The sequence below is a fragment of the Dipodomys spectabilis genome, unplaced genomic scaffold (genome assembly GCF_019054845.1).
Source record: "Dipodomys spectabilis isolate Male_0828 unplaced genomic scaffold, ASM1905484v1 ptg000039l, whole genome shotgun sequence".
Classification (NCBI taxonomy): domain Eukaryota; kingdom Metazoa; phylum Chordata; class Mammalia; order Rodentia; family Heteromyidae; genus Dipodomys; species Dipodomys spectabilis.
The window spans coordinates 732,930-752,281 of NW_024870716.1; the positions used below are offsets into that span (position 1 = coordinate 732,930).

General features: G+C 47.7%; 1 protein-coding gene across 1 annotated transcript in view; it reads left to right on the forward strand.

The window, feature by feature from the left end:
- The window catches only part of Faim2 (Fas apoptotic inhibitory molecule 2), a 37,118-nt gene extending 21,822 nt beyond the window's left edge, over nt 1-15,296 (forward strand). Inside the window, exon 12 of the mRNA XM_042677674.1 lies at nt 14,941-15,296. Within this exon, the coding sequence (XP_042533608.1) occupies nt 14,941-15,090 (150 nt within the window). The 3' untranslated portion in view covers nt 15,091-15,296. The remainder of the gene's footprint in view (nt 1-14,940) is intronic.
- Nucleotides 15,297-19,352: the final 4,056 nt, after the last annotated feature.

A 19,352-nucleotide genomic window follows, 5' to 3' on the forward strand; every position in this document is an offset into this window, starting at 1 on the left:
CTGAGAGACAGCGCCCAGGCCCAGAGTTCAGGCCCCATGACCGGACCCAAAAAAAAAAAGGAAAGAAAGAGAGAGAGGGAGAGAGAAAGAAAGAAAGAGAAAGAAAAAGGAGAGAGAGAGAGAGAGAAGAAAGGAAGGAAGGGAGAGAGGGAGGGAGGGAAAGAAGGGAGGGGAGGGAAGAAGGAAGGAAGGAAGGAAGGAAGAAGGAAGAAAACAGTGTAAGACTGGGCAGTATGGTTGGGAGGTTAGCATTTGCTGAGGACAGAAAGGGGAAAAGTGACCTAGGACACAGAGGGGGCAGATGATAGAATTGGAGGAGGGCTAGCTGCACCCAAAGAGGACTAGGGTGTGTACTGGGATCCACAAAGATCAGATCAGGGCACGTGTGGGAGCTGTACATACAATAGAGCTGAGCGGATGATAAGCCCTTAAATCTGCTTAATAATCCCTTATGTTATTAGAATAATAAAAATAATCCCAGCCATCTGTTCTACCCGTTACATTCCACAAAACACTTTCAATTCTATTGCCTCATTGTATCTCTACCACAGCTCTGGGAGGAAGGCAGCACTGATGTTATAAAACTTGCTACAAGAGACAGTGCCCAAAGCCCTGAGCTCAAACTCCAGTACTGGCACCAAAAACAAAAGGGGGGGGGGGGAAGAAAGAAAGAAAGAAAGAAGAAAAGAAAGAAAGAAAGAAAGAAAGAAAGAAAGAAAGAAAGAAAGAAAGAGAGAAAGAAAGAGAGAGAAAGAAAGAGAGAAAGAAAGAGGAGAAAGAAAGAGAGAGAAAGAAAGATGAGGAGAAAGAAAGAGAGAAAGAAAGAGAGGAAGAAAGAAAGCCTTTCACATTGGAAGTCCTGGCTGTTACAGGGCCAGCAGAGTCTCACAGCCAGCAAAGGGGCAGATCTAGGTCCAGAACCCAATGTCCTGTGCTCCACCCTGGTGCCATGTCTAGCCTCTATGGCTGCCCTCAAAGAGATCTATTGGCGTGAGGCTCGGGGAAAGCCTGAGGAAAGCACCTGCAAGTTTTCCTTTCTCATATCATCAGCCTTGCCCTCTCTCCTAAACTATTCCTGCCAAGCTCCCCACCTGAAGAGACAATTCACAAAAACACTCTTGTTCCATATCCTTTTGATGCTTCTGCTCCATTCTCTGCTTTCCATATATAACACGATTCCTTTAAAGAGAATCTAGGAAGCCAGCTGCTTGTGGCTCATGTCTGTAATCCTAGCTACTCAGGAGGCTGAGATCTGAGGATAATGGTTCAAAGCCAGCCTGGGCAGGAAAGTCTGTGAGACTCTTATCTCCAATAAACCACTCAGAAAACTGGAAGTGGTTGCAGTGGCTCAAGTAGTAGAGCACTAGCCTTGAGCAGAAGAGCTGAGGGACAGTACCTAAGCCCAGAGTTCAAGCCCCACGACCAACAACAACAACAATAAAAATAAAAAGAATCTAGGAGATGGGTGCCAGTGCCTCATACCTGTATTCGTAGATACTCAAGAGGCTGAGATCTGAGGATTGCAGTTCAAAGTCAGCCCTGGGGGCCTGGGAAGGTGGCTCAGTGGTAGAGTGCTTGCCTTGCATGCATGAGGCCCTGGGTTCAATTCCTCAGCATCATATTAAGCAGAAAAAGCTGGAAGTGGCACTATGGCTCAAGTGGTAGAGTGCTACCCTTGGGTTGAAGAGCTGAGGGACAGCACCCAAGTCTAGAGTTCAGGCCCCACAACAAGAAAAGAAAGAAAGAAAAGAAAGAAAGAAGAGAGAGAGAGAAAGAAAGAAAGAGAGAGAGAAAGAAAGAAAGAGAAACAGAGAAAGTGAGAGAGTGAAGAGAGAAAGAGAGAAGGAGAGAGAGAGAGAGAAGGAGAGAGAGAAAGAGAAAAAGAGAGAAGGAGAGAAAGAGAGAAAGAAAGAAAGAGACGTCAGCCCTGGCAGGAAAATTTACTCCAATTAATCACATACATACACATACACACACATACACACACACACATACACATAAGCTGGAAGTAGAGCTGTGTCTCAATGGTAGATGTGCTTGCTTTGAGCAAGAGTTCATGCTAATTCAGTGCCAAGGCCCTGAGTTCAAACCCCAGGACCAGCACCTAAAAATAAAGAAAAAATCTAAGACTGGGGATTAGCTCCGTTATAGAATACTTGACTAGCACACACAAGGGCCTGGATTTGATCCTCAGCATAGAGTGGCCAGACAGTGACTCTACATCACCATCACCATCCACTAACTCTTCTTCTCCCGCTTTCCCTCCTCCCTACTCTCTTCCTATTTCTTCTAGGGGAGATACTGGGGTTTGAATTATGGGCTTCATGCTCATAAATTCTACCACTTGAGCCCTTAGAACTTTTTTTGCTTTAATTTTTGTTGTTGTTGTTGTTGTTTTTGGCAGAGCTGAGGGCTAAACTCAGGGCCTTGCACTTGCCAGGCCAGAACTAAATCCCCAACCCCTAACTTTAGTTATTTTTTTCAGGTAGCATCTCACCTTTTTCTCTAGAGCGTGCCTTTGACCCAGTCCACCTACCTTTGCCTCTTATGTAGCCCAGTCACTGGTGCATATCACTATGTCCAGCTTAATCCCTCCCCCCCCCCAATTTTTTATGCTGGTACCCAGAGCCTCATTGGTCTTGTTTGGCTTTTCCTGTCAAAATTGGCACTCTACCATTTGAGACACATCTCAATTTCCAGATTTTTTCTGGTTAATTGGAGACAAGAATCTCACATATTTGTCTGCCCAGGTTGGCTTCTGTGATCCTCAGATCTCAGCCTCCTGAGTAGCTGGGATTATAGGTGTGAGGCACATGTACCTGGGTAATTCTTCCCTGTCTAACCATCATATATGTGTACATGTGTGTGATGCTCAAGATTGAACTCAAAGCCTTGTACATGCAAAGCATACACTGAACCACTGAGCCACACCCCAGTCCACTTAACCCTCTTAACAATGTGCTCATTCAGATCACCAATGGCCTCCACATTGTTAATCCAGCAATTAATCACAATCTCCCTCTTTACTAAGCAGAGCTTGATAGAAATAATTGTTCCTCCCCCAAAAGCATGTTTTTCCCCCTTGGGTGTCCAAGTAACCCTTCACCTAGTCTTTCTCTAGCCTGCCCCATTGTGCTACCTGCCCTGAGCAGGCCCTGGCTCTTCTCTTCCCCCCCTTATCTCTTAGGAGCTCATCCACTTTCAATGCTTTGAATACCATCCTTTAAGCTGATGACATGCATTGACATCTCCAGCCTGAAACTCTCTCTTGAGTTCCAGACAAGGATGTCCCATGGCCTAATCAATGCCACCCCTCATCTGAATACATCCAAATCAACTTCATAGGGTCTACCTCCTGCCCTTTCCCAAAGTGCCTACTTCTGCCACAGCCTTCCTATCTCCTAGTCACACAGGACAAACACCTTGCTACATTCTTGACTATTCCCCTTTGTTTATACCTCCTAGGAAACCCAACAACACATTCTGTATCTCTGTCTCCTAGCTGTTTTTTTTTGGTCCAAGACCAAGATTCAAACTCAGTACCTGATACTTCCATTTATTGACTGGTATTCTACCAACTGAGTCATGCTTCCAACCCCTTTACCTCCTATACAGAATCTGAGTGTTCTGTCTACCTTCATGGTCCTCCCTAGTGCCAGAAGCTATGACCTTTTACCAGGGCTTGTCATCATGGTCTTCTGCAGGCCAGTTTCCCCGGCTGGGCACATAGTCTTCTCCATACTGCACCAGCAGCTGGAGTGAGGCAGGTCAGATCAGCCCCTGCTTGGCGTCCAGCAGTTGCTTCCTGCAGGACATCTCTGATGTCTCCTTCACCCACTCTGCTACAGCCACACCGGCCCCTTGTTGCCTGGACATGGCATGTCCATTCCACACCTGCATCTGTTAAGCATGTGCTATGACACTGAGCCCCTCCCTCAGCCCAACTAACTCTTTCAAAGTGCTCTCATCTACCTAGCTCCTCAGGAATCTGAGATGTGAGGATCGTGGTTCAAAGCCAGCCTGGGCAGAAAAGTCCATGCGATGCCTATGTCCAATTAACCACTAACAAGTTGGAAATGGAGCTGTGGCTCAGTGGCAGAGCACCACTCTTGAGCATAAAAAGTTAAAGAACTGGGTTGGGAATGTAGCTTAGCAATAGAGTGCTTGCCTAGCATGCATGAAGCCCTGGATTCCATTCTTCCATACCATATAAACAGAAAAAGCTGAAAGTAGCATGTGGCTCAAATGGTAGAGCAAAAGAAGCACAGAGATAGTGCCCAGGGCCTGAGTTCACAAGCCCCAAGACTGGTAAAAGAAAAAAAGGAAAAGAAAAAGAAAAAAAGTTAAAGGACAACAATCCAGGCTCTGAGTTTAAGCCCCAATAATGGCACACACAAAAAAGTGTCCTGCTTCAGATCACCATTGCCTCTGTTGCTGAATCCAATAGTCAAACTCAGCAGTTTAATACATCTTTCCTATCCTAGAGCACTGCCCTTTTTCGCCCATTTGGGGAGACTCTTTCAGCTCCATATCCCCCTTCTCCGAAGGTCTGCTTCATTTACAATAGCCCTTGCCGTGGCACTGGCAGATGTTTTTTGGATGAATGAATGCCTGGAAGGTGTGGTGCAGTGAGGGGCAGGCCCCCTGAGGTGCTAAGATGGCCCGGTTGCACAGCTGAATGAGGCAGTGCCCAGGCAGTCTCCTGTGAGTCACAGGGAGGAGAAGGAAGAATTATGGTGCTCAATTACCTCTTAATGTCTCATTCAGTCAACACACCAGAAAGCCTTGGTTGGGATCATATTGCAAGTTACATAAACAGTGGTCAAGAGAGTACTTGGTCAGGTCCATCTGGTTGAAGGAGGGAAGACAGGCTCCTGGTGCCCTGGTACAGGGGAAAGTCAAGGACAGGGGCAGCCAGACTCCACCCATCTTCTTTCTCTTAGTTTCAGGTGGACAGGGTCCTCAGTAAGCCACCCTGTAAGAATTCACATACTGGCTGGGAATGTGGCTTAGTGGTAGAGTGCTTGCCTAGCAGGCATGAAGCCCTGGGTTCTATTCCTCAGTATCACATACACGAGGCCAGAAGTAGCACTGTGGCTCAAGTGGTAGAGTGCTAGCCTTGAGCAAAAGCTTAGGGACAGTGTCCAGATCCTGACCCAGTACCGGCAAAAAGAAAAAAGGAAAAAGAATTCAAATCCCTCTACCTTCTCACGAACTCCATCTCAACAGCATGCTCAGGCCTTGTGCCCCTCCTTCCAGCATCACTTGTCCCGTGGCTTCCTCCTGGCTCCAGCCCAGTACCCTTTGCTCTCTCCTCTTGCCCATCCTGAGGGATTCTCAGCACTAAGGGGCAGAGGGCTCTCTCTCATAGCACTACAGCACTACAGCTAGACAAGAAGTGCAGGCTGCTACAGTCAACAGGACATGTGAAGAAAGGGGTGAAGAGTGGGTCAGATGAGGTTCCCAGACTTCTAGAAGGACCTTCCATACTAGCCTGGTGGGAGAACCCAGTGGTTTTTTTCTTAGTTAGATTTTCCTCAGTCCTTGCCTAAGAAACTCTGCTGTCTTGGAGTGTAGGGCCACTCGGCTGGACTGGGCTGCAATTGAAGGGTGTGAAGCCTGGGCTTCTCAGGACTCGAATCCCATCCTGAAGAACAAGCCCTTCCTAGACCTGACCCATGTCCAGTGCTGGTACATTGTCAGGAAGCCCTGGGTTTTCAGCCTTCCTCCCTCCCCCTACCAGATGCCAGAACTCAAATGCCAGTGGAAGTGGGTGAGTCAGCTGAAAGGCACTGCCTTGAAGAAGCATTGGACACGTTGTACTCTCCCTCTAGTGCTTTCTCCCTAGGTATCTTTTTCTTCCTTTTCTCTTCTCTTCTTTCTTTGTGTGGAAACTCATGGTCTGGACTGGGCGATGGGCCTGACAGGATTGTAAAGCTGAGGCAGAACTGAGAGGGGACAGGGATCCAGCGCCTTAGCCCGCTGGTTTCCAGCAAGAGCTAAGCCTCCAGGGTCTCTGTGGCTTGGAAAGTTGCTCCATTTTAGAGTTGAGCCATCTTTGGGGAAACTAAGGCCTCTGAGTCATACATATTAGGAAGCCAAATCCTTCAGACCTAGGGGAGGACTCAAAGGGGAAAAAAATAGGGATAGAATTCTAGAACTCAAGTGGTAAGGCTGTCAGGAACAGACATTTTCCCTCCCAGCCCAGCCTGGCCAATTTGAGGGTCTCAGGAGTCACTGGGATTTGCTAAGAAACAAATCAGTCACCCTAATTAGAGCAGTTAAGAGGCTAAGCCCCAAAGTCAGGAACAAGTGGCGGGAAGACGTGGGTGGTCAAGATTAGACACTGTAGGGCCTGATGGGTGAGCCAGGCTTGAAGGATGCTTTATAGAGGTGCTGGATGGTGACTCCCAACATAGCCATTTGTCTTCAGTCCCTACAGAGGCTTAGAACGAACAGGTATACCCACACACATAGGCACACATACACACAGGCACCACACATATACATACATACAGTATTCACAGAGTCCTGTTAGCCTATTTCTCAGCTAGAAAATAGAGGCCCAGGGAGACTCCAGACCTAGGCCCTCTCAGCCTTTCACCTATAAGGCAAGGCTTTGGGCAGTTATGTCTGTCCAGCCATGGTCCCCAATCATGTCCAGCATCTGGGAGATTTAAGAGAAAATACTGTCATTTCCCTACACCTCAACCTGCCTTTCTCATTCAGTTCTGTGATATAAATACCACCCTGTACACACTTGGAGGTAATAATGGCTGTGCAATCCAAGGCTACAGTGTGATTTTAAGTTAGACATCGTTTTTCATTCATTCATTTAGAGGTTCTTTTGCATTAAGCGTTTACATAAGCCAGAAAAGATCCCTGAGAGTCTTCCAGTCTGTCACCCACCCTCTGCCACAGGGCTGCCTTCCCTGAAGTCTCACTCAACCATCTGGAAATGAGGTGGCTTCTTCCCTGGGAGAAGCAAAAGAGCATGGACAATGACCAGTGAACAAGTCCCCTGCTCCCAGTCCTTACCTCCCAGGGTGGGGGTGGGGGTACTAACCCTTTGGACCCATGCCCTACTCACACCTGGATATTCATACAATCTGACAGAGGGTGGTGAAAGAATGCCCCTATTTCTAAGGCAGGGGGTGCTAAAGGAGGGGAGGTTTGGAAGTCCTGCTAGCAGGGAAACCCACACCTGCAAGCCACCAAGGCAGGGACAGAAGAACTACTGTTCTCGTATCACCTTAAATGGGGCTCTCCAGAGTAGAGCCAGGAAGAGGTCCTATGGGCAGAACTGGGGGGGGGGGAATGCTTGTGAGTGGGAAGAAACTAGGCAGCTGGCTAGTGTACTGCACATTCAAGGTCTCATTCATCCTTACCACTGGGTGACCTTGGTCAATCTACTTGACCTGTGCTTTTGTTGGCTCATCTTTAAAATGGGACCATTTTAAAATGGGACCTCTGCTTCCAGAGGCTGTTGTAATGGCTAACATCATAGATGAAAGAGAAATAAAGGGAAAGTTGGCCTAGCCCTTGGCATATGGTGGGTGGTAGTTATTATTCTTATTATAAATGTTAACCTTTCCCTTGGGGCAGTAAAGTTTGAAGCCAGGGTACCAGCTTCCAAGCCCTTCTCTGTCATATTCTATAGCTATGCAAACTGGTCAAATTAGCTAACCTCTCTTTGTTTCCATTTCCTCATTTGTAGAATGGGGGCAAGAATGCTGTCTGTGATGACTTGTAAGTGAATTGATGTATGTAAAGCACTTAGGAAAAAAATGTAGTGGATTATCCTTGATGGAGAACTTGGGTTTTTTGTTTGTTTCAATTTTTTGTTTTGTTTGTGCCAATACTAGGGTTTGAACTCAGGGTCTGGACACCGTCCCTTAGCTTTTTTGCACAAGGCCAGGGCTCTGCCACTGGAGACATAGCTCCACTTCCAGTATTTTGGAGGTTATTTAGAGAGAAAAGTCTCATGGACTTTTCTGCTTGGGCTGACTTTGAACTGTGATCCTCATCTATCAGCCTCCTGAGTAACTAGCCTTACAGGCATGAGCCACCAGCATGGTTGGTTAGATTTCTTGAGACAGAAATTCACTATGTAGCTCAAAATGGCCCAGAATTAGGTATGTAAATCAGGATGGCCTCAAACTCATGACCTGCTTATCTCCTTATGTACCACCATGCTCAATAAAGTCTTACTGTTAAGAGAAGTGAGTTGGAGCCCAAGCTTCAGACCCAGGTCTATGTCTCTCCCAGCCTGTGTTCTCAAGCACTGTATTGCATTCATACCCCCTCTCATATGGCCACATGGCTCTTTCAGACATATTTACTATCCTCCCCCTTTATTCTAGACCAGTATTTCTGGCTAGAATGCCTTTTCAGACTCTGCCTCTTTAGAGGCTTGCCTGTAGGTGTGACTATTGCCTGCACCATTTAAGGCAATGAAGTCAATGGAGGGGAAAGAAGGACTATCTGTTGACATCTGGCTGGAGACCTCCTCTCAGCAGCCTCTTCTCACTCCCCTGCTGCCTTACATGCAGCCCTGAGGCCCATACAGCTGGCAGGCTCTTTTAAGAATCCCCCAATCCAGTTGCAACCTATGCACAACTATAACTCCAGCACTCAGGAGGCAGAGGCAGGATGATTATGAGTTAAATCCCAGCTTGGGATATAGTGGGACCCTACCCAAAAAACAAACCCAAAACACAAGATCATCCTGTATGTCAGGGCCAGGTGGATCTTTCCACACAGATACATACCATAATTGCCACTGGAGCCAGAAGACTCGAGCTTATCTTCTTGGTTGTATGACCTGGACAAATCCCTTTTACTCTCTGTGCTTTATAAAGCAACACCTGTCAAAGAAGCTTATAGTGAGAATTGAATAGCAGCCAGTATATTTATTTTACAAGTGTGTTGCAGGATGCTGATGGCTTATGCCTGTAATTCTAGCTACTCAGGAGGCTGAGATCTGAAGATTGTAGTTCAAAGCCAGCCTAGGCAGCAAAGTCCTTGAGATTCTTGTCTCCAATTATCACCAAAAAAGCCAGAAGCAGAGCTGTGGCACAAATGGTAGAACATCAGCCTTGAGAAAAGAGTTAAAGGACAGCACCCATGCCCTGAGTTCAAGTCCCAACACACACACACACACACACACACACACACACACACATACACACAGATAAAGCTAACTCATTTTCATTTATAACATGCTCTCCTCCCAGCTTTCATTCACATGGTCACACCTATAGGCAAAAGAATCTTCCTCTAGACCTTTCTTCTTTTTTTTCTTTTTCTTTTCTTTTCTTGTCTTTTCTTTCTTTCTTTCTTTCTTTTTTGGTTGTGGGACCTGAACTCTGGGCCTGGGTACTGTCCCTCAGCTGTTCAGCTCAAGACTAGTGTTCTACCACTTGAGCCACAGCTCCGCTTCTGACTTTTTCTGCTTATGTGGTGCTGAGGAATCCAACCCAGGGTCTCATGCATGCAAGGCAAGCACTCTACCACTGAGCCACCTTTCCAGCCCTCCTCTAGACCTTTCTAAAGAGATATTTACTATACAGTCTCCTAGGACCTATATAGTTTTATGGGATCATAGGGATTTTCTGTGGCTGGCTCTTTTTCTTGTGCTAGCAAATATCAAAGCTGTTTCAACCTCAGTACCACTGCCAGTTTAGTTAGCCAGCCTCCTGTGGAGAGTTTGGGTTATTTCCAGCAAATTACTGTTAGAAGCAGCCTTAGAGAATGGCCTGGAACTCGCCCCTCTGCACATCCCTGCTGGCATTGATGTAGGAGGGACTCAGTCCACGAGTTTCTTTTTATGCTGGTTCAACACATTGTAGCCGTGGCTCTTTGTATTCAGTGCCCATCCGTTGGTAGCCTTTCCATGGCCTGGCTCTCTCAGAATGCCTCAGCCTCTCATCTGAGGCTGAGTTGGGGGGAAGGAGGGTAACAGACATAAACCTGTGTCCTGACAGAGCAGGATCAGGCCAAGAGTGTAGTTGTGGATCTGAGCAGGTGCACACATGGCCAGTGGGGAAGCTCAGGGCAGTGTGCTCTGCTCCTCTGCCCCACCTGCCCTCCCTCCTTGCCCCACCGCCACAATCAGGTTCCAGTTCTAGATAAGCAACCACCAGCAAGTCACTGGTCACTCTGACCATTCCTTGCTTTATATAATAGTAGCCATGCTCTTGCAAGGGACTATTCCATTAAAAGTGTCCTAGTGTCCTGGTCCCACCACTGCCTGTCATTCCCACCCCCACGTGCTTCTCTATGGGTTCTTGTGTTCAGATGGCTCACTCAGGCATCTGTTGTTTTGTGGTTGTTTGTTGTTGCTTTGGGGGAGTTTTCATTTGTGTGTGTGTGTGTGTGTATGTGTGTGTGTGTGTGTGTGTGTGCGTATGCATGTATGTATGTATGTGTGCTGGCATTGAGGCTTGAACTCAGAGACTAGGCTCTGTCCCTTAGTTTTCACTCAAGGCTGGTGCCCTGTCACTTGAGCTACAACTCCACTTCTGGCTTTTTGGTGGTTAACTGGAGATAAGAGTCTCATGGATTTTCCTGCCCAAGCTGGCTTTGAACTGTGATCCTCAGATCTCAGTAGTTAAGTAGATCTGAGCAATGAAGTAGTTCTGAGTAGTTAAGAATATAGACATGAGCCACCCCTGTCTGGCCCCTGCTATTTTTTAAGGTGTTGGCAATCAACCCAGTTTTTAACTCTCAATTTAAAACTAAAATGTTAAAAAAAAAAAACTAAATAAAACCTAAGATGTCAGCAGTGACCAAGATAATCAGCTCTCAACTAAGACCCTTGCCAACACTGCTTTCCATCGCAGGGAGAGCCCAATCGATTACTTTCCTCTGTAATGAATTCGAGCTCAGACCAGAATCCCTGCTAGCTCTGGGACCTCATTAAGCTGTCAGTACTCTTAGGGCAGACATAGTAGGTGCTCAGTAAATACTGAGAATAAGTGAATGGAAAGTCTCCCATTGACTCACAGGCCTGAGGTTTCAGTGATGGAGCCAGGCACTGGGGTTGACACTTGGAGCAGGCCATCCCACATAGGACCATGGAGATAAACATCCAGGCAGAGAGCAAGGGCAGAGGCCACCGTCCTTCCATTCTTCTTGTTGGAGAGAAAAGCCAAACTGGCTGCTCTAAGAGGCCTCTTTGGAGAAGGCACCCCAAGACCTGATTAAGGGCCAAGCCTTCTAGGTTGAGAGATTCAATTTCATTAGTTCACCCAGGGGTGACCAGACTCTGGGAAATCAACTAAGCAAGCTACTGATTGACAAGCCAGCTCAGAAATGTATTAACTTATGCTGGCAGCTGTGACTGCTAAACAGTCTATAGCATTGAGGTGGTCTCTCTGCACTCGTTCTCTCTCTCTGCACTCGTTCTCTCTCTCTCTCTCTCTCTCCTCTCTCACATTGAAAATTTACTTGGGAATGCAAATGGAATGCCACCGAGTGCAATGAAGTAAAATGAACCTACAGAATAGTAACAGCTGATGCCAAGTACACTAACTCAGTGGTGTGAGCATTACTATTATTTTATTTTCTATTTTTTTGGTCAGTCGTGGGGCTTGAACTCTGGGCCTGGGCGCTGTCCCTCAGCTCTTCAGCTCAAGGCGAGCGCTCTACCACTTGAGCTACAGCGCCACTTCCGGTTTTCTGGTGGTTTATCGGAGATAGGAGTCTCACGGTCTCTCCTGCCCGGGCTGGCTTTGAACCGCGATCCTCAGATCTCAGCCTCCTGAGTAGCTAGGATTACAGGCATGAGCCACCAGCGCCCGGCTTAGCATTATTATTATTATTATCATTATCATTATTAGTCCCATGCTGCAGATGAGGACACTAAGGTCCAATGGCTGACTTGACTTGAGAGATGGAGCCAGGACTCAAATCTAGGCGTTCCAGCTCTAGTCTGAATTCCTGAGTACACCTTTCTCAATGTTGCAGAGTTCAGAGGCCTGACACACTCACATCAGTTCCCTCCTGTCCTGGCCACAGCTCCCCAGTTTTCTTCTGCTTAAGGCCACACAGCTAGGAACATTTCTGCCTCTCTGATGAGATGCAGGAGTCACCCAAGTCTTTTCAGCAGCGTCTAGCAGCATCTACCTGTCCTCAGGAGAGCACCTCTCCTTCTGCAGACAGTAACAATAAGCCCCATTAACAGCTCCCATTCATTAAGCGTTGGCTGTGTGTCAGGCACCATGCCAGGCACCTTGCACACATTATCTGCCTCTCATGACAGCCTCATAGGCAAGCACCCTCATCTCCCTTTTACACCTCTGTACTTACAGGCTTGGAGAGATTGAATGCTTTGCCCAGGGCAGCTAGTGAGTTATTGTTCTTGACTGAACTGATAATCACTCCCCTCTGCCCCACCTTCAGAGATGACCTGCCTCTGTGTCCCAGTGCTGATGGACTTGCTCCTCTTGGAGTCTGTAATCCCCTGTGTACTGGGGGCTTTGGCATGGATCCAGTGATTCTCCCAGGGTTCCACAGGGCTGCATCTAAAGCAAAGAAGAATGTGGGCCAAGGGAGCTGGGGGCAGTATGCCCTCAACCTCAAAGGGCAGATTTCAAGGTCAAGTCCAGTTGTTTTGTTCTCTCGCCCTTCCCACATCGTTCTTAGCACACTGAATTCCTCACTCTTCATAGAAGGCCCCTTCTAATTCCCAGGGTTCCCCTAGGTCTTCTCTGTCCATAAACTCCAACTCATCCTTCACACCCCCAGGTAAAATGTCACCTCTCCTAGGACACCTTTCTCCCACCCAATCAGAAACTCCCTCCTCCACAACCTTAATTAGAGATTGTACCAGTGTTTTTTTTTTTTTTTTGTCATTATCTGTAGGCGTCCCCACTCAGCAGTGAACCTCCCCAAAGCTGACACAGCTTTGTGTATCTCATTGTCCCTTCAGCTCTCAGCACGTGCCTGGCATACAGCTGTTACCCACACACATATTTTTTGGTATATGAATGAGTTTCAGAGGACCCAAGGAACACAAGTCTTCCGCATATAAGTGATGGAAAAGGGACATAGCCCAGTTTACAAAAGTATGAATGGATTTGAAGAATTGCAGACTTTACCACGTGCAGTAGTTCAAGCCTATAATTCTAGCTAACTTGGGAGACAGAATCAGGGGATCATGGTGTGAGACAATCCCAAGCAAAAAGAGTTTGTGAGACTCCATCTCCTTCAGTGGCTGGGCACAGTATCATATGCCTGCTGTCATCTGCAGCAATATGGAGAAGCACAAGTAGGAAGATTGTAGTCCAGGCACAAAGACTCTACCTTGAAAATAATGAAGGCAACAGGGACTAGAGATTTGTTTCAAGTGTTATGAGTTTAATCCCTAATAGTGAAGTGAAGAAAGAAAAAAAGAAAGACCCCTAATCTCCATAGACCAATGGCTCTTACCAGTCATAATGTTTTAAATTAATTATTATTTTTTTGGTCACTTGTTGGACTTGAACTCAAGCAATGTCCCCGAGCTCTTTTGCTCAAGGCTAGTGCTCTACCACTTTGAGCCACAACTCCACTTCCAGTTTTGGGGTGATTAATTGGATACGGTCTCACTGGGACTTTTCAGCCCAGACTGGCTTTGAACCATGATCCTCAGATCTCAGCCTCCTGAGTAGCTAGGATTACAGGTGTGGCACCCAGCTCTTACCCCCTTTTAATACTGTGTACCTTTTGGCCTCTCTCTTTAGAAGGATGTACCATGCCTACCAGATTTCATGTTCTGCTTCTGGGGAAAAGCTAGTAGGGACAGCAGCTAGTGGCTAGCAGGGAGAAGCTGGGGTTAGAGAATCCATCCAGAATCCATTAGGTCATGATGGTGCTGCAGGGAGAGTCCATTTCTTGGGAGAAAATACATTCATCTTGAGTACTACCTTTAGACAGCAGGGAAGAACAGTTCCATGCAAGGGCTCTGAAGCTGACCTGCTGTGGTTCAAATCCTAAACTTGCCACTTCCTAGCTGTGTAAACTGGAGCAAATATTTAACCTATCTGGCCTCAGTTTGCTCTGGGGATGGTAAGCTCTACAGGACAGGGTTATTAGTAAGACTAAATGGGCTGATGTCTCTATAGCACCTAACAAATGCTCATTCAGTTCCTGCTTGCTAGTACTTGAAGCACTCAAGCAGTCATTTACCCTCCAAGGAAGAGCAAGGCATTCAGAGAAATGGCGGGGGCAGGGTGGGGGGGCAGACTAGCTCAGCTTAAAAGTCTCCTCCTCCAGGAAGCCTGCTACCCACATAGGTCAGTACCCCTACTCCCAGCACTTTGTATTGTTTAAGGGTTCCACTCAACACATAAACACATACTAAGCTCTCTGAGTACAGGGATCCCATCTCTCTCATTCTCTGCTGGGCTTCTATGCTTATCACATAGGAAGTGCTCTGTAAATAGGCGCTGAATCAACTTGGGGGGTGGAAGGCGTTGAAAAAGTTCTAGATTCCAGGTTGTCACTAAGCAGCCAGATAGAGGTGAGAAGAAAATCAGAGGTGGAGGCCAAAGGCTTCGGTAATTCAAGCTGTAATCCTAGCTAATCCTGTAATCCTTGAGATCTGAGGATCCAGGCTCAAAGCCAACCCAGGCAGGAAGAAAGTTCATGAAATATTTCTCTCGAATTAACCATCAAAAAGCTAGAAATGGAGCTGTGGCTCAAGTAGTAGGGTGTCAGCCTTAAGTGAAAAAGCTCAGGAACAGCACCCAGACCTTGAGTTCAAACCTCAACACTGGCATCGAAAACTAAAAAATAAGAAAAAACAGAAGAAAAATAAATAAATAAAAATAAATAAATAAAAGGAAATGAATGTGAAAAAAATACAAAATAAAAATCAGGCTTACTTTCGTTTCACAGTGCTTGACCTCTGACCTCTCTCTCTCTCTCTCTCTCTCTCTCTCTCTCCTTCCCCAGTTCCTAGCATTTGACACACAGTTGCTGATGGGTAACCGACGCCACTCGCTGAGCCCCGAGGAGTATATTTTTGGAGCCCTCAACATTTACCTAGACATTATCTACATCTTCACCTTCTTCCTACAGCTTTTTGGCACCAATCGGGAATGAGAAGCCTTTCCCACCCCTCCCTTCCTCCAGAGAATGCCCCCGCCTGGTCCTGTGACCTCTCTGTGTCCCTGCAATGCCACACATCAACTCGCTGCAGCCAGCTTGTGGCCAGCGCTCGCCCCCTTGGCCAGCCCTCACCCTGCCTTCTGCCGCTTGTACATATGCCATCCTTTGGGGCGCCATGGAACTGAGGCCACGCCATCCTCTCTACCACCCCTCTCTCCCCAATTACAGCTTCTAAATTAGGACAGCCAAGGCTGAGGGCCCTTTTCTGTTGGAAGACTCATGGGACAAGGAGGAGGAGCCCAGTGGTGGGAAGTTGACCCCAGGAAGCCTGGTTGTAACCTACGACCCCTACAACTCCTAGGGCTGCCATATTAGGTGTCCCTGGCCACACTCTCCTTTGTCCAGTCTGAGCCTCCTCTGTCTTTTCTGGGTCAAGCACTAACACTGTAAGAAAGAGGTTGGGGGAACACAGCTAGGAGATGAGGGGATATTTGTGCGGCGGGGGGGAGTGATGGGGTCCCAGGATGCCCATTTTTCTCTCAGTTCTAGGACCAGTGGCTTATTCTAGCGACTTGAGCCCTGAGGCCATGGTAATGGGAAAGGGGCCTCTGTTGTTTCCCTCAGTTGGCCCTCTAGGGTCCTGACCAGGGGTGAGGGCAGAGAGCGGAACCATCCATCCAGGCCTACATCCTCTTGGGAAGTGTTTGAGAGACACACATCTTCTCCTTCTCCTCTTTCCACACCTCACACCCCAGGGCTGCTCCCACAGAAGTAAGGTGTGGGCATTTCTTGGAAGAGGCAGTGCTAACTGCTGGGCCAGGCCCCATGTGGGAGAATTCTGCCCTGCCCCCCAGCCCTCACCTAAAACAGCCCTAGTCCCTCCTGCACCTCTTGTTTACTAAGCTCTCCGCCATCTGCTGCCACCTGCTGGCTCACCTCCAGCCAGGTCTCCTGGGGCCTTAAGGAGTTGTCAGTGCCGGCCTCCCATCCCCCAGCTTCCTGGCCAGTCCCTGAGCCCTTGCCCCCTTTATCTCCATATCTCTCCATTTTGGAAGCTGTCCAGCTGATGCTAACAGCCAGGGCCAATCCCTTGAGCTGGTCCCATGAGATGAAGCCAGGACTTCTTATCAGCCTGCAGGAGGCTGGGATCTCAGGCAGGGTGTGCGTCAGTCACCCGGCTCCATGGCCAAATGCCAGCTGGGGAGGGGACCAGGGGGCCACACCTGGGACAGCATGCAGCCAACTCTGAGCCAGTGGAAAGTTACTGAGTGGAAGCAAAGAAGCTCTGAGTGGCTACTGGGACCCCTCTCGACTCTCCCCACTTCATATCCTGGGGGAGAGGGGTTTCCCCTTTGCCCCCTAGGAAATCGAAGCATGCTATCTATTCTAGACCCCAATCCTCCTCACCCTTCCTATTTGTAACTTTCAAGAAATATTGCAAAAGCATTTGAAGTTTTATTTCGTCTTGGGTATTGGAGAAGAGATAGAAGCAAGGACCGCAGGTGGTACACAGGCTGGCCTGAATTCATCCATTGCAGCAATCCCACGGGTCCACGGCGGAGGGAGGGCAGGGCCAATGTGCTCACAAAGGCCCGGTAATGAGTCCAAAGATGCAGATTAACAGTGGAGGGTCTGGGATTCAGCCCTCCCCCCATAGCTGCTGCATGCAAATGGCATCACTTATGCCCTCCAGCCTGAGGCGGGGAGGGAGGGCTGGAATGAAATTGATATGGGTGGTCGAGCCCTGACATTTCAAGGGACCAGTGGTCCACAGTGCCACCCAGTCTTGCATCACCAGATTCTGCACTCAGATTTTCCACCTCCTGGCTACCATCTGGGAAGCAGGATTTCTGGTTTCTGATTCCTAACCTCCCTGCCAACACATTTGTGGTATTAGGCAAAGGTTTCTTTTGCTGTCTGCAAGTCAGGCGTTTTTTTTTGTTTTGCTTCATTTTGTTTCTTGTTTTCCTCTGATACTGAGGCTTAAGCTCAGGGTCTAGGCACTCACTTTCCTTTATCTTTTTGTGATCAAGGCTGGTATTCTACCACTTGAATCACACCTCCACTTCCAGCATTTTGGTAGTTAATTGGAGATAAGAGTCTCATGGATTTTTCTGCCAAGGCTGGGTTCAAACTGTAACCCTCAGATCTCCGCCTCCTGAGTAGTCAGGATTAAAGGTAAGAACCAACTGCTGGCTGCGATTCAGTTTTCGTCTCTATAAAATGGAAATGGCCCTGGCCAGTGTGGTGCACACAGAGGCCACCAGAACACTTATTACACCTCATGTAGTTTTTCCTCACTCCTCAAGGCCCCTTGGATTCCTCTCCTTATCTCTGGCTTCAGTTCTAGAAAGGGTTACAAAGGTCCCCACCCTGTCATTGACCTGCCACTCTCACACTGGCCAGCTTCCCAGAATCCACTTGTCCAAGTCCTCCTCTTACTGAGATAATTTATGCAGAGACTGGGGACTGAGAAATTTTTCCAAAGCTAAGTTCCAAAAGATCAGGGGAGGAGCAAACCTTCAGACATAAAGTAACATGACCAGGGCACAAACCACAGTCGTCTCAAAGATGGCTCTTTTTTGGGGTGGAGGGGGGTGGAGGATAAGTGGGGAAGATCAGGGAAGTATGCAGCTTTTCTTCTCTCCAGGGTCCTGAGCAGAGTCTAGGGCACCACTGAGCTGTCAGTAGGAGCAGAGTCCAAGACCACGTGTCTCACCAGTGACCAAGTGACCCACCATCCAAATGGATGAGTTTTAGGAGGAATGGTGCGGGTGGAGATGGGGGAGGGGCAGGAATTATGAGGAATTCGAGATTACGGATTATGAAAAACTGAAGCCAAAACTGGGCAGGTGCCACAAGCTGTAGAGGAAAGATACCTGCAAGGTGCTCATTTTGGCATGAGTGGGGCTAGAGCTAGAAAGGGCAATATTTTTATTTATTTATTTTCAAACTAGAGGGAGCCAGCAATCTTTCCTGGCCCACCTGGAGAAAGTTGGGATTTTTTTTTTTTTTTACACAAGCACTGTGCTGCCCTCCAGTGGCTACTTGAGGGAAAAGCAGAGCCTGGTACAGTAAATGAGTAGACAAACAAGGGAGGTGGCAGGAAGGACCTGGCTGTCGGATTTCCTTTTCAGCAGTCACTGGGCCCTTTTTGTTCCACAATGTCGCTTTTGTCACATCTCTTGGACACTGTTTACTTCTCTTTGTGAAACCACCTCTACATAGCCACCTGCCCTGAGTTTTCCAGCATATCTGAGGACAGCACCAGAGCAAGGGCTTTGTCTGCCATACTTCCAGAAGCCCTGTTGCCCTTCTGGCCTCAACTCCAAGTTCTCTAGGTCCTTCATCCCTCTCTTCCCTGGCCTCACCTTCCCAGGGGCTATGACTGACTGGAGACAAGAATAAAAGCATTACTATAACACCTGAGCTGGGTTTATTTATTTTTATTTATTTGGTGTGTGTGTGTGTGTGTGTGAGTGTCAGTACTGGGGCTTGAACTCAAGAGTCTAGACACTGTACCTTAGCTTTTTCATTCAAGGCTGGTGCTCAACCACACCTCCAGTTCTGGCTTTTTGGTAGTTAGTTGGAGACGAGCTGGCTTCAAACTGATCCTCAGATCTCATCCTTCCAAATAAGGAGGTCTACAGGTATGAGCCACAGCCACATGGCTAATGATTCTGCCTTTTGCTCAAGGCCTCAGAATGGCTTCTGGAGTCTATGTATAAGTAACTCAGGGGCTGGGAGGTTGGCTCAATGGTAGAGTGCTTTCCTTTCATACATGAGGCCCTGGGTTCAATTCCTCAGTACCACATAAGTAGAAAAAGCTGGAAGTGATGCCATGGCTCAAGTAGTAGAGCACTAGCCTTGCACTGAGGGGCACTGCCCAGGCCCACGACTGACCAAAAAAAAAAAACCAAAACACAGCAGTGGGACAACTTGCACTGAGTCACTTCTGGTGTAGCAGCATGTCAATTAAAGCATGGCCATTTGCTCAACACACCTTTCCAGAGGCCCTATGGGTTCAGTGCTAGAAGGAATCCCTGAGAGGCGCTCCAGCTGACTAGGGGCTCACTGGGTCATGAGAGACTGTTCTTTGGTTGGTAGTTCTATTACAAGTCTCTTCCTTATTTTGAGCCGAAATGTTTCCCAAAAATGCGTGATACTGCAACAGATCCTTAAAAGTAGTAGCTGTGAACCTGCATAACTGGAACTTCTAGAGCTGTCTTGTTCACTTAGAACCTGCAGGACATATG